We start from the raw sequence: 15,740 nt of genomic DNA, 5'->3' as shown, positions 1-15,740 counted from the left end.
GAACCGCCTGAACCTCCTCCAATGACAGTATATCCTTTCTAAAATAAGGAGCCCAAAACTGTACACAATACTCCAAGTGTGGTCTCATGAATATAATTGACCAAAAACTTTAAAAAGCCTTATTTTCAGCTTAGTTTTAAGAGTATTAAGTGCGACAAAATAATACACATAGCATGCAATACAGATTTGTTCCTTTCGACATTTTAGTGCAAGTTTGACTAGTTTTGTGAGGCACGGGCCAATAAATTAAAAAATATACAAGGTAGTGAATACAAAAAGAAAATTAAAATAATCACACAAAAAGATTGTGAGATGTTCTTTATTTATCTGTTTATAGAATATCAGGTAAGAGCTTCCCAATCTCACAGGGTGTTTTATACAGAGTTAAACTGCTGGCCATTCTAATAACCAATCTCTCAAATAATTGATGCAGGGAAATTACACTGAAAATTAACATTGTTGTAAAAAAAAAGTAGATCTGATTGTTCAAACCTTAGATTGTTTTGTGGTAAGTGGATATTTTATCAATGCACATTAAAACTAGAAGCAAGTACAAATACACACAGCGTAAAACACAAGTTTGATAAATCCCATAATAGTTAATTGTAATTTTTGACTGAACCCTGAGCACTACAGGAATTGATTGTTAAAAGTCATTTTCAGAATATTCCACGTAAACAGCAAATCCAAAACTACAAGATGCCAAGCCTTCTCTCCAGCACACTGTTGCTAATAAAATTGGATCTGACTCTTATTGTATTGTGGGAGGTAAGCTATAATATCTGATCAGTGGCTGCTTTAATACATTGAAAGGACAAGAAAAATATAATTGTCAATTATATATGTTAATCAAGCTACACTGATTTTGGTAAATTATGCAATTGTCCATTCCAGCAATAATTCTTGTCCCCCTTTTAATTATAAATTCAGATAATAATAATAAATATTGTTTTAAGCAGTTTTTCCCCATTCATATCTAATGTACTTAGCAATGCTTCAGTGATGCCATTTCTGTACATTAGAACTGCTTGTAAGTAATCTGTTACTTCTCACAGAAAGCAAAATGACAGCTTTTGAAGCAATAAAAATATGCTCATTCTCAGGTTAATTTAAAATGGAGAGCAGGTTCCCTTTATCTTTCCTATTGCATTCTTCAGCTCAATGACCTAATAGTTCCTGATTGTTTTAAGATTTGTCATGAAGCAGAGTTGTGCAATTAAGGCTTTTGACATAGATGGGATTACACTGATCTCATATTAGAACATAGAATGTAATGTAAGTCACCCTTCAAATGATAACTGCTGCTTACTTTAAGAAAGGCAAAAGTAGCCCTAGCTTGCCTAGCCTGTTAATGAAGTTTAATATACTTCATCAACTGGTAACTACTACTATAGAAGTAACAAACCATCAACTGAAGGGTACAATTTTGATACAAACAATGATACTTTTTAAAATAAATTATCTAGTCCAAGCTTAAAATACTAAGTAAGATAACAACTCTCAACCCTAGGACAGCATCTGTATAGGAGCAAAAATGATTAGTGGTACTTAGATGGTTACCAGGCATTCATATTTAAAAAAATATATATCTTAAATTTAATGCCATATAGAGATTTAAAGGAGGTTATTTGCTACAAACTGCAGAAGAAAGTAATGGATGGATGAGCCATCAAGTGCCTGCTTAGAGAGATGGGAGGCAATATGTATGTAAAATGCTGAGGCTAAATTGCATTAAGGTTTTAGAAAGACAATCTGAGAACAAATACTAAACCAGTTCTGTTTACTAAAACTTAGTACATTAACCTGATTCAATCATAAGTTTAGTAATCTGCTGTACCCTGGTTTTCTTTCAATAGATGAAAGCATGAAAGTTGTTTCTTTGCTTTCAGATTTTTGAACAGCCCATGAACATTACCTCACTATCTTGTTCTTTTTTTACACTTTAATATTTGTATTTGTAACTTTTAGTTTTTTTACATATTGCACTATACTGCTGCCACAAAATAACAAATTTCATGACAGGTCAATGATAATAAACCTGATTTTGATTCTGATTATTATCACAACAATACTCACTGTTCATCCAAATGTGGCTCAGCACTAAGAGCTTATGTCACGGCAATACATGGCTTATTTTTAAGTGTAAGTGATATAGCAAGACAGAATATTTCATTAAAAAACCTGATATCTACACACTAACTGGAATCTCAGATAAATTGTATTTTAGAAAATGATATATTTAATACTATGGGATCTATTCAATGACATTTTGTTATGTTAATAAAGTCCTTTCAGTTTTGGAGAACATACATAATATTTTTGGACATTAAAGAAATCGAATGTTGAATTTAAAATAAATTTACTTGAACAAAAACAAAAGGCTTACAGATAGTATGCAGCCACTGAAAATCATTTCTGAACTGCTAGGTCCGAGTTGCTTGTTGCAGAACTGTTATCACATTTCTCAACATCTATTTCATCATCTTTTCAATTGAAGCACAGCAGTGGTAACATAATAACAAACTTACAAATCATACAGAGATATTCATATCATGGGTATTGGAAGAGGCATTGCACTGCCAAATTTCACAATAAATTCACATCTGTTGCCTCTTCTTTCAGACACCACACTTTGGATGAGATAGAATTAGTACCTGCAAAAACTTTGAACTTGTGTATTGATGTACAACAATGAAAATCACTTCCTAATATCTGGAATCCTCAATTATAATTAATACAGTACATCAACATTAACTCTGATCAGAAAAAAGCATGTGTTGATTTCAAAACAATTAATAATCACATTATTGAGATGTCCATTTGTCACTATAGAAATAGATGTTTTGAGCTTTCTTGAGCAAAGGCTAGTTGAAGTCACTTCGAATGATATGCGTATAGTTTCCATTAAATTGAATAACTGTCTGTCAGCAGAAGCCAAGTCCAACCCCTTTTGGTCGCCATAAAGCTTTCATAGGTTCAGCAATCCCATTGCCATTTGGTCCAAGGCCTGTGCCAGGAATCCATCCCATGGTCTGAAGCATCCGACTACCAATGTTGGTTTCTGGAATAGGGCTGGCATTTTCACCTACAAATACTAGAAGTAAGACATGCAGAGATTTAATTAGTGTGGACACATTGAAAAGAGCAGCATAATCTGAACTAAAATCTAAACCTTATAATTCTCAATTTACCTGATTAAATATTAAATCAATTTGCCTTGTCACATGATAACCTCTTGAATACCCCTTATGGGTTCAACGAATGACTGGTTTAAAAATAAGTAATGAACCAGTTTTCGACAACATTTTTTGGAAGTGAATTAATGCTGTATTAATTATCATGCCACTAACTTCCCAAATTTCAACTTAATTAATTGCATTCTTCTCACAAGGGAAAGGACCACTATTTCTGCCAGAAGATGAAAAACTGGCATTTATAAAGCACATTTTACAACCTCGGGAAACCTAAAATGACAATCAGCCAATTTAATGTCTTTAATTTGCAATTCTTGATGCAATACAAATAATAGGTATGAAGAAATGCTGAGAAGGGGCATATAATCACAAAAGAATCAGAAGAAAAAAAAGTTAATTAAAAAAAGAAGTATACAATATGAAATATGCTTTGTTATTAACTACAATTTTGTCCTTTTACCATTAAAAAATGGAACAGTGAAATGTTTAAAAATTGTAAAATTACCCATTATTATAAATTTATCCTCAACTATTTTCCCCCCAGCAGTAATGTCTAAAGCTGGTGGACACAGGTTAGTAAAATACTTAGAGGAGATCTGAGCATGATTTTTTTCACCTAGTAGGTGCTTGAAGTCTGGAGCACATTGTCTGAATGGGTGGTGGAGATGGGTACATTCACTGCATTTATTAAGTATTCTGATGAACACTTGAATCAACAAGGCATATAAAGCGATGGGCAATGGACCAATAAATAATTGGGAGCTTAATATCCAACGATACATACACATTATATGGAAAGGACAAGCAGGTTTGCAGAGCAGATTGGGTAGCTCTATTTGTAAAAAATGAAATCAAATCTTTAGAAAGTGATGACAAGATCAGAAGATGTAGAATCCTTGTGCATAGAGATAAGAAACTGCAAGGGTAAAATGACCCTGATGGAATTTATATAGAGGCCCCCTACCAGCAGCCAGGAAGATAGAAAAGGCATGTAAAAATGACAATGTTCTGGTAATCATGGGAGATTACCATATGCAGGTAGATTGGGAAAATCTGGTTGGTGTTGAATTTCTAGAAAGGAAATTTGTAGAATGCCGATGAGATGGCATTTTAGAGTAGCCTGTGGTTGAACCCACTAGAGGAATAGCAATTCTGGATTGGGTGTTGTGTAATGAACCCAATTTAATTAGGGAGCTTAAGGTAAAGGAACTCTTAGGAGGCAGTGATCATAATATGCTAGAACCCACCATGCAGTTTGAGAGAGAGAAGATGAAGTCAGATGTATCAGTATTACAGTAGAGTAAAGGGAATTACAGAGGCAAGAGAGAGGAGCTGGCCAAAGTTGATTGGAATGGGACACTAGCAGGGATGATGGCAGAACACCAATTGCTGGTGTTTCTGGGGGAAATTCTGAAGGCGTGGGAAAGATACTTCCCAAAGATGAATAAGTATTCTAAAGAGAGCATGAAGCAACAGTGGCTAACAAGGGAAGTCATAGACAGCATAAAAGCACCTGAGAGGGCATATAATATAGCAAAAGTTAGTAGGAAGAGGATTAGGAAGCTTTCAAAAGCCAATATAAGGCAACTAAAAAGCAATAGAGAAAAGATGAAATATGAAGGTAAGCTGTGCAATTACATAAAAGAGGATACAAAATGTTTTTCAGATATTTAAGGAGTAAAAGAGGGATGAGAGTGGATATTGGACTGCTGGAAAATGATGCTGGAGAGGTAGTAATGGGGGACAAATTTAAATGGCAGACAAAATTAAAAAGCATTAGCAGAAGACACTAGCAGAGTGCCAGACATGTGAGAGTGTCAGGGGACAGAAGTGTTTGTCGTTGCTATTATTAAGGAGAAGGTGCTTGGAAAGGTCAAAAGTCTGAAGATAGTTAAGTCACCTGACTAGATGGATTACACCACAGGGTTCTGAATGTGATAGCTGAACAGACTGAGGATGCCTTATACAATGAACTTTCAAGAATCAGTAGATTCTGGAATGGTTCCCGATGACTGGAAAATTGCAAATATCTCTCCACTTTTTAAGAAGAGAGTGAGGCACAAGAAAGGAAATTATAGACCAGTTAGCCTGACCTATAGTGGTTGGAAGGATGTTGGATACTTGGAGACACATGATAAATTAGGCCAAAGTCAGTGTTGTTTTCTAAAGAGGAAACCTTGCCTGACAAATCTGTTGTAATTCTTTGAGGAAGTAACAGGTAATTTAAACAAAGAAGTGTCAGTGGATGGTGTTTACTTGGATTTTCAGAAGGCTTTTGACAACGTGCCGCAGTTGAGACTGCTTAAAAAAAAAGAACCCATGGAATTGCTGGGAAAGGTACTAGAACTTGGACTTCCCGTAAGATGCATTCAAACTCAGTGGCAATACAGTTGCATTGGACTCCAAGAACAATGGGTACAGCAGATCTACCACATCAGTGAACTGTTCATTGTTCAGGGCTGCTGGCTGAGGTATCGAAGCAGCTGATGGTCAAGTCAGAGAAGGAGAAGCTGGCACTTGGTTGGGAGGAAGAGAAGCTGGCGGGTGACCAAGTGAAGGAGTATCTGGCAAACAGCCGGGAGAAAGAGAAGCTGGTGGGTGGCCGGGTGAAGGAAAAACCAGCGGTCAATCAGAGAAGAAGGTGGAGGTCAGACCAGAGAGGGTTCAGAGGAACTGACCTGGCTGCTGCCTGCTCCTTGAAGACATCGAGTTGGTGTGCAAAAGCAGCATGCAGTGTAACCATATGTGGCTGTCTTGGATGTTTGTCTTTCAATCACAAGACCCTGTTGGACATTGATAATATGGGATGTCACAGGCCTGTTTCCCCTATTTGGTGGTGTGACAGGTGATGAAACAGCAGCATGGCCTTGGTTGTAGTGAGGACTAGGCCTCAAGCCTGTGCTCGGTTGGGAGCTGGCCTCTCCCATCTGTGCTGCCCTCCGGTGTTTGACTGGTGGAATGACAGACTGGATTGCCGGGAGCTGTACCATCCATTTGCAAGTCGCTCAGAGACTTGGACTATATGTGCGTTTTCTTGGGTAATGATGTTTGTTTTTTCTCTCTCTCTCTCTCTTGCTAGTTGTTATGCTCCTTGACCACAGAGGAATCCTGCCTTATGTGATTATATCCATGTATGGTTTGAATGATAATTAAACCTGATTTGATTTGAGAAAGGATAAAAGATTGGCTGCCGGGCACTGGTGAAGTGCCACAGGGGTTGGGTTCACTTCCTTTCACGTTGTATGTCAATGATTCGGATGAAGGAACTGATGGATTTGTGGCTATGTTTGCAAATGATGCGAAGATAGATGGAAGGGCAGGTATTGTTGAGGAATCAGGGTGTTTGCAGAAAGGATGTGTTGTCACTGAAGAGAGTCCAGAGGAGGTTCACGAGGATGATTCTGGGAATGAAGGGGTTAAGATATGTGGAATGTTTGGCAGTTTTGGGCCTGTACTCACTGGAAGAATGCACGAGGATCTCATTGAACTCTACCGAATGTTGGAAGGATTAGATAGACTGAGTGTGGAGAGGATATTTCCTATGTTGGGGGTATCAAGAACTAAGGGCACAACCTCAAAATTGAGGGACAACCATTTGAACAGAGGGAAGGAGGAATTTTTTTTTAGCCAGAGAGTAGTGAATCTGTGGATTGCTCGGCCACAGACTGGGGAGGAGGCCAAGTCCTGGGGTATATTTAAGGTGGAAGTTGATTGTTTCCTGATCGGTCAGGGCAGCAAAGGATATGGTGAGAAGGCAGGTATATGGGAGTGAGTGGGATCCAGGATCAGCCATGATGAAATGGGGAAGCCAATTTGATGGGCTAAATGGCCTAATTCTGCTCCTATCTCTATGGTCTAAGCATTCAGATACTGAGCCAAAGACCCAATCAAACTTAACACTCTGCATCCACTGCCTGTCTTTTGTCTATCAGTTACAACCTAAAAAAAAAGCCCCAGTAGTTTGTTTATTAGCATTTTTTTTCTGTTATAAGTTGATATTGAATCTGTGGAATTCTTTGTCATAGATGGCTGTGCCGGACAAGTCATTGGGTATACTTAAGGTGGAAGTTGATAGGTTCTTGATAAAACAGGACATCTAAGGTTATGGGGTGAAGTCAGGCGAATGGGGTTGACAGGGATAATAAATCATCCATGATGGAACAGCAGAGCAGACTCGAAGGGCTGAATGGCTCATTTCTGCTCCTAGGTCTTATGGTCTAAGTGGGATTAGTAAAGGCAGTACAATTGTATAAAATAAACATTGCATATACCTTTGATCCAAAAAATAAATACATTAAAAAGAAACTCAAATATAAATAGGGAAGGTAACAGAAAAAGGTTTTGAGGGATATGGGCCAAATGGAACTAGATTAGCTGAGAAACTTGGTCAGGCTGAATCAGGCTGAAAGGCCTATTTCTGTGCCAACTGACTCAATAACTCTAAGTAACTGTTATCCAGAGAAAAGGAAATGGGTTAAGTCAGTGCTACACACACAAAATGCTGGAAGAACTCAGCAGGCCAGTCTATGGAAAAGAGCAAAATGTTGAGACATTTTCTCTCAATTCCTATTAAAAGATCATCACCTTAAAAGAGGAACTTTGTTCCTCTGTCTAGTAATGTTGCCTGGGCAGTTGAGTATTTTCAACTTTTTCTGTTTTATTTCAGGTTTTCAACATCTACAACTTTTCCTTTAAGTAAAATATGTACTTCCTGATGTCCATTCTATGAATTTCTAAAGTAAATTTCCAAGCAATGCTGGCAAAAAAATCAAAGAGCTTTGAAGACATTGCTGCATTAAACAGTTGCTGAATATTGTGAAATACCAATAATTAAAAAATCTATTTGAAAAGTAACGTTTCCATTAGATTCTGATTTATCTGAATAGTTCTGTATTTGATCAAAATTAAACTTGACTTGTGCCTAAGCCAGTCTGTTCAAAAACACAACTGCTTAGTTATACTTTCAAGCCATACTTCATTTCTTCTCCACCAGGCTAAACTAAATGGCAGATCATAGGTCTACAGCTGCCAGAAGCTAGACATCTGCTTAATCACTCTCTGATGTTATAACAGCTTAACGCACCGATGAAACACAGTTATTATGCAATATCCTATCAGATGGAAAATTATTCTAATGGTTTTGTTTTTATCACTGTCAGAGTTACTACTATGAAAACCTGTCTCAGGTAAACTAGTATTGCTAATACTGGCTCTGTTAAATCAAAGTGGCCAAAGCAATTCTCGGTAATGTTCTCACAAAAATTTGCAATCATATGATGGAAATATGGTTTGTCAAGCTTTTATATTAAATAAAAACAAACTGGCCTTTAACCAAACTTTACCTTTAGGACAAACGGATATATTAAAACGCAAGTAAAAGGCTTAGGTATCAAGTATAAATGAAACATGGTATTGATTTCCACTGAGCATTTCATCATGGATATCCTCAGAAGACAGAAGAGTAAATTCCTAGACAATCCATGTGAAACTAAAGGCAATTCAACAAGCACTCTGATTCTAGGCAGAGGGAGAAAACAAATGTCCATCTCAAGTCTATAGTCCAGCAAGTTGCAAAGCAAATGATGTTAGAAATTTTGGAAGGAACTATCTAAATGTTATGGATGAAAATGAAACAATACTGAACAGTATATGTGAAGAATCTATTGAACATTCCTTTTAATATAGAATTATTTTGCTTTATTCAATTTTTTTATACATCTGTGTTAATCAATCTTAAGTCATTGAACAGTATTATTGTTCTGCGCTGGTGTTTATTAATCAGATGTTAGAATTAGAATCAGGTTTATTATCACCAGCATGTGTTGTGAAATTTGTTAACTTAGCAGCAGTTCAATGCAATACATAATATAGAAGAAAAAAATAAATAATTCAGTTACAGTATATGTATATTGAATAGATTAAAAATCATGCAAAAACATAATTAATATATATTTAAAAAGTGAGGTAGTGTTCATGGGTTCAATGTCCATTTAGGAATCAGATGACAGAGGGGAAGAAGCTGTTTCTGAATTGCCGAGTGTGCGCCTTCAGGCCTCTGTACCTCTTACCTGATGATAACAATGAGAAAAGGGCATGTTCTTGGTGCTGCGGTTCCTTAATAATGGACGCTGCCTTTCTGAGACACCGCTTCCTGAAGAGGTCCTGGGTACTTTGTCAGCTAGTACCCAAGATGGAGCAGACTAAATTTACGATCCTCTGCAGCCTGTCAGAATGCTATCACAATTCCCAGTTCTGTATCTTTGCTAAATTTTAACCCACTAAAAAACCATCTAGTGCTAAAACCCTCTTTCATGCATCTGTTAGCTTTAGACTTAACTATTCCAACACACTTCTCACTTTAATTTCCTTGTGAAAACTTGAGGACATTCAGAACTTCTGCCCTTTGTTCTAACTAGAATGTTGTAGTTAACCTTTGCACTTGCCGACGTACAATTACTTGCTGCTACATGATGCCAAGGTTTCAAATTTCTCACTTTTGTTTTCACATTTCTTTTAAAGGCTTTTCTTAATGTCACTGACATTCAGATATTAAAAAATACTACAATCATAATTATAGTTTTAAAAATTAAGATGTTCATTAAACACTTAGAAATTGTGAAGAACATTAAAACAAAATGCTTAAAAATAAATGTACTTTCCCTATTTTATTAAAATGACTGAAGCCTCTGCACCTGAGTCAGCTCTGATCTGGCAAAGGACGAGAAAGGCAATTACCCAGTAATCAGGAGTATCTGTGGATCTGATCTCATCCAACTGATTTAATGCTTATGATGCAAGCAGAGACAGGGCTACAAGGGAGTGCATTCAACAGCAATCATGGAACAAGTGGATATCCTTGTTTTGCACATGATGTGCTGAATCGTATGCTGTACTCCAAACACTGATAAACAGAAAAGGTCGGTAGTCTATGAAAATGGAACGCAACAGGTTGCAAATCATGATCCACACAGGCAGCGATGTCACAGAAAAGACCTTAATGCTGGTTTTTCCAGGTTGAGTAGCTACACTCTTAATTATGAAGAAAGTCCTTGCAAGCAACCGGTTAGTAAACACTCAATGACTTGATTTGAGAAAATTAGAGGTACAAATTGGCTAGCTGGCTATAAAAATGATACAGAAATATGTTCTGTGACCACCCCCCACGCCCCAGACAATTTTTAGGAGAAGGGCAGTCATTTATTTATTTTATTGAGGATACAGTGTGGACTAGGCCCTTCTGACCCTTCGATCCGTGCCTCCCAGTAACCCCCGATTTAACGCTAGCTCAATCACAGGACAATTTACAGACGCTAATTAACCTACCAAATGATATGTCTTTGGACTGTGAGAAGAAACCAGAGCACCCGATAGAAACCCAAGTGGTCATGTCAAGAACGTACAAACTCTTTACAGACAGTGGCGGGAATTGAACCCAGGTCATTGGTACTGTAAAGAGTTGTGCTAACCACTTTGCAAACTTGACAGAGGGATATACTTCAAACATCCCAATTGTTAAGTATTTCCATGGGGGGGAAAGTACAGGGAATTAGTAAGGGAGCGTTTAAGCATGAGAGAAACAAATGAGTGAGAAAACAAACTGAAAGCTCAAGATGGCTTATGGAGATGTGCTTTTTAAGAAAAATCAGAATAAGATTGTGTAGGAGGATTGAGGGGAAATAAAAAAGAAAATGTGCAAATGAAAAGGTTAAGTGCATTGAGGAATATAATGGATCAGGTTGCAGTATTTATATGCCAACACACAGAGCATTTGAGCTAAAGCTGGAGTGCTGGAGACATTTATTAGAATGGAACAATACAACACCATAAATTTGATGGAATGTTGGCTTCAGTCAAAGCATGATTCAAAACTAAATATTCTTGGCTATAAAATTACAGCGGGCAAGAAAAGTAGCATAATAGCCTTAGTAATTAAGGATTCAATTACAGACGTGGAAAGTATAGGTATTTGTGTCTCATAAATGGCAATGAGGTAAATGACCAGATAAGTTTAGGTTGAGGGACAAATTGTGAGCCAGGGATCTAGCTGAGTGGAAAAGCAGAGCCTATATTTACCAGCACTGTATTCTCATCAATGAGAGACAGTGTTAAATTGGGGCAGATACCTGAAATGAGATAGTTATGATGTTATTCTTCCATATCATACAGACTCTTGAGTTTTATGTAAAATGTTTCTATTTGTTTCCACATCTGTATTGTACACCAAATTCAAAACAAATACTAAGTAAAAGAGTGAAAATTTGTTGACTGACAAAGAGAGGTTCTTGTCAACACTCACTGAAGTAAGAACAATTATGAATTGACAGTACTCGGGACCTTTGAATTCATTCCTAACAGAGTAAGCTTTTAATGCTTAATAAAAAGTAGAACTTCGTAGTGCTGTAGTTGATGTTGTCCAAACCACTGGGATCTCTTATTTTATGAGGCTTCTTTGGAATATCTGCCATAGCTCTTAAATTACTAAATTATAGTATCACTGGGACATTGGTTATATTCCTTTACAAGATTGGTTAAATGATTTAGAACCCTAAAATGCAGGATCAGATTTTAAAATTTGCTCATATAGAATAATTCAAGCCCACAGACTGAAAATGGATTCAATCCTGTCTAGCTAAAGACAATCTTTCAACTGCTAATATGACACAAATGCAATTAATTATAATGACTGGAGGATAGATAACCACTACAAAGAGGGAAGGCAATTCTCTTCCATTGGTTGAAATGCCCATAGTTGAAGAAGATTAATACATAACTTTAATAATTTTCTTGGAAACCATATTACATATGGATGGAATGGTGCATCTTGTTACCATTGTAGCCAATATTGTCCAAGTGTTGTAGCCAATCTTGTTTGGGTGTTGTTCCCAATGCTGTCCAAGTATTTTAAGGAAAATTATTTTTTCGGTGTTACCAAAGCATAATGTTTCTTCTGCTAAAGAATGTTTTTACAAGAGAAGAGTTAGCAATACGAGGGAGCAACTATATTTTTAGTGTAAACGAACTAATCCCACTTGCACCTTAGTTGCATTTTCAAAACAAGTCAATCCTGTAAATACTAGGTAATGAAGAGCATCATTATCATTCTTGGGACAATGTCAAAAATACTGTTTAGTATTGCTCTGGCAACGTTGGTGTTCTTTTTCTTAACAAAGTCCCAGGAATTTCTTCACACGTATGAATCATACAAAATTCAGCACTATTTTGAAGCAGTTCAATTAAAATTAGTGACCAAAATCATGGTTAAAAAAGTTAGGCACAACTTCATTGAGCACAGTACAACAGTATTTGCTGTTTTGTTTCAATATGGAATGTCATCAGCAAAATTTATTTCCAAAATAGATTTTGCAATGAAGTTTTCCAAAATGAATGGAAGTGTAGGATGTAAAGTAAATAAGAGTTCCTTTGTTCTTATATGCTTCATGGTTTTGTGTGCTATAGAAGCAATTACAAAAAGGTTGTTTTGCATAGATGTTGGCTATGCTTTTATTTCAAAACTGTCTGCTTCACATGTTAAAAATGCCCAGTTCATTGCTTAAAACTATTTCCTGATGCAGCATTGTGTTAGCTTAAATTTAGTTAGGATGAAATCACTGGAAGTTTGCACAACATGCTCCTGTGCTGAAGGTTTAAAGGAACAAACACTTTTTGCTGATTTCTTCAAAAAACTTTTCCACAGTCATTCAAAATTCATTCTGAAAGAGTCTCAAGGTAGGCAATCTTAAGAGCAGAATCTTGCATTATTGGTTTTGAATTTGTTTTATAGCTGTTACAGAACAGCCTTTTCTCTGAAACCTTCAAGGATTGAGGTGGACAGTACACTTAAATAATTGGCTCAGATGAAAATGTTGTATCAGTCTCTGTGGCCACTAATCTACCAAATGACTGCAGGCTTAATTGGCAGTTTGTTTAGTAATTTGGATCCTAAAGTGCCTGTATTGATGTTGGATAAGAAGCAATACTGTGGGGATAGAAGATGTTTCAGTACCTGACGCTGGGAGTAATGTTTGGTATATGTAATGACCTTAATGCCCATTACAGATATTTCCTTTTTTTCCTTGTTAATAAACCGTCTGCAGGATCTTGCTGAATTAATTTTCATGCAACTTATGCTAATAGTTTAGCGTGGCAAACAAGATGAACTCTAAAATAGGGAGTTAAGAAAAATGTCATTTAATTTTTCTCTGGACTCCAACATATAAACCGAATTGGAACATTTTAACTTTTAATCTAGATTTAATATGAAAAATTCATTGTTCATTTAATAAGCTTAATGGGGAAAAATGTCTGAGTATTTTTGTACATTTGGACATTTTCAACTGGAATGATATTGCAAGTCAAACAAATGACTATCACAAACAGCATAAAATCTTTTAAATGCTTTCATTTAGGCTACAGAGTAAAGAGAGCTAGTCATTACTTAACTAGCAATTTCAAACAAAAACACTGACTTTGATTCCAAGCTGAACTTGCTGTAAATTCAGAAATCAATATTTAGGTATATCGATATTAATTTTGTTGCTCAATACAAAGAGGGAAATGTATTGAATATCAACAGTGTAATAAATTGCATAAATCAAATATCTCCAATTTTTCAGATAGCTATAAATTTACCTAGTATCATGGGTTTTTATGTAAAGAAAAATTACACTTTCCTATTCTATTTCATACAAATCTAGAAATTATTTTTTTTTATGTGCTGTTCAGGACTGATAATTGGTTACCAAAGTCTTATTCTTTTTGCTCTTCTCTTGGTAGGATACCTTATCTAGGATATGACCTCTCCAAAAACTTCCGGCTACCCTCTTGCCCTGCTTTAATGGTATCCTGAAAACCTATCTCTGTCATCAAATGTTGTTCACTTATGTAAGTATCACTGTATTTGACTTGTTAATTTTGTTTACTGTTCTTCAGAAGTTTTACTGTTAATAGTATGAACAAAGGTTGCCACTACTTCCAGGAACAGAAATTTTTATTTTTCCTCGAAGCAACACATAAAAATTACATTCCACTGATAAAATTGCTGTCGGGTAACTGAATAGCAATTAAATAGCTTTAACCTTATTAAAGTTGTTTTTCATTTTCAAAGATCATTGCGAAATCAGAATTTATTGTCTATCCCTAATTGCCTTTGAGAAGTTGGTGGTAACCCACCTTGAACTACTATAATTCTGCTTGTGATGGTTTTCAGTGTTGCTGGGATTTCCAGGATTTAGACCCAGTGATAATTAAAGAACTATGATATATTAACAAGTAGGAACTTGCTTGAGATGGTGTTCACATGTTCACGTTGCCCTTGTTGATGGTGTTAGAGGTTGAGAGTTTGGGAACTGCTTTTGCTAAATAACAAGTAAAAAACTGCAATGTATTTTGTACATGGTAATCACTATCGCACTATGTACCATTGATGGAGGAAATTACTACTTAGGTTGGTGGATGGGTTGCTTCATCTTGGATGGTCATAGTATTGTACAGCATATAAACACCATATCTATGTCAACTAATATATCTATACTAATCCTACTTGTCTGAATTAACTGCATATCCCTCTGTGTCTTGCTCACTCAAGTACCTGCCAAGATGTCTCTTAATTGTTGGAGGTGTGCCTGCTTCCACCACCTATTCTGTCAAATCATTCTAGGTACCAAAAGAATTTCGATATTTGGAATGAACCAAAAAAGTAGGTGGGGGAAGCAAAGTAATTCATAAAAGAACTTGCCTCTCAAATCCCCTTAAAACTTTCTCCCTCTCACCTTAAACCTATGGCAGTTTTAAACACCTCTGCCCTGGGAAACATCCCCACTCCTGTACTCTGTGCCTTGATCGATGAATGCAAGTATGCCAGATACCACCTTTGCCACCCTGTCTACTTGTGTTACTATTTGAATAGAACTACATATGTACTTGTATCACTATGTCTCTCTGTTCAACAACACCTCTCAAGGTCCTGCCATTCACTTTGTATGTCCTGCAATGGTTTAACTTCCCAAAATTCAACATCTTGCTCATTTGAGTTGCATTCCATCTGCCATTTCTTTCTTCACTTTCCCAGTTGTTTCTGTTGTAACCTCGAAAAATATTTTTCACTGTCCACTTAGTAACATTATCTACAAAATTGTTAATTATGCCATCTATATTCTCATTCATATTATTAATATACAGTATATGGTAATCAACTGAGTACCAGCACCAATTCCTGCAGCACACTGCCATTAAAAGGCCTCTAATCTGAAAAGCAACCCTCCACTACCAACCTCTGCCTCCTACCACAAAGTCAATTTTCCATTGAACTGACAAACTCCCCTTGGTTCCCTTCTGGATTTAACCTTCTCGACCAGTCTGTCATGTTGGACCTTTTAGCTAAAATCCACATAGACAATATCTACCACCTCACCCTCATCAATCATTTTGGTCACTTCTTCAAAAAAAAACAATCAAATTAATGAGACACAAATTTCCATGGACAAAATAATGCTGACCATCTCAAATCAATTTGCCTTTCAAAATGCAAATAAGCTTGCTCTCTCTCCC

General features: G+C 36.4%; 1 protein-coding gene across 2 annotated transcripts in view; it reads right to left on the bottom strand.

The window, feature by feature from the left end:
- Positions 1 to 313: 313 nt before the first annotated feature.
- The window catches only part of gpatch2 (G patch domain containing 2), a 279,190-nt gene continuing 263,763 nt past the window's right edge, over positions 314 to 15,740 (bottom strand). Inside the window, exon 10 of one of the 2 annotated variants that reach the window (XM_059985842.1) lies at positions 314 to 3,094. In XM_059985842.1, coding sequence (XP_059841825.1) covers positions 2,925 to 3,094 — 170 coding nt within the window. In that variant the 3' untranslated portion in view covers positions 314 to 2,924. The remainder of the gene's footprint in view (positions 3,095 to 15,740) is intronic. The other variant, XM_059985843.1, reaches the window with a different exon arrangement.

This window comes from Hypanus sabinus, chromosome 12 (genome assembly GCF_030144855.1).
Source record: "Hypanus sabinus isolate sHypSab1 chromosome 12, sHypSab1.hap1, whole genome shotgun sequence".
Classification (NCBI taxonomy): domain Eukaryota; kingdom Metazoa; phylum Chordata; class Chondrichthyes; order Myliobatiformes; family Dasyatidae; genus Hypanus; species Hypanus sabinus.
The sequence above is the reverse complement of the archived record's forward strand: the minus strand, read 5'-3'. Positions and strand labels throughout refer to the sequence as shown.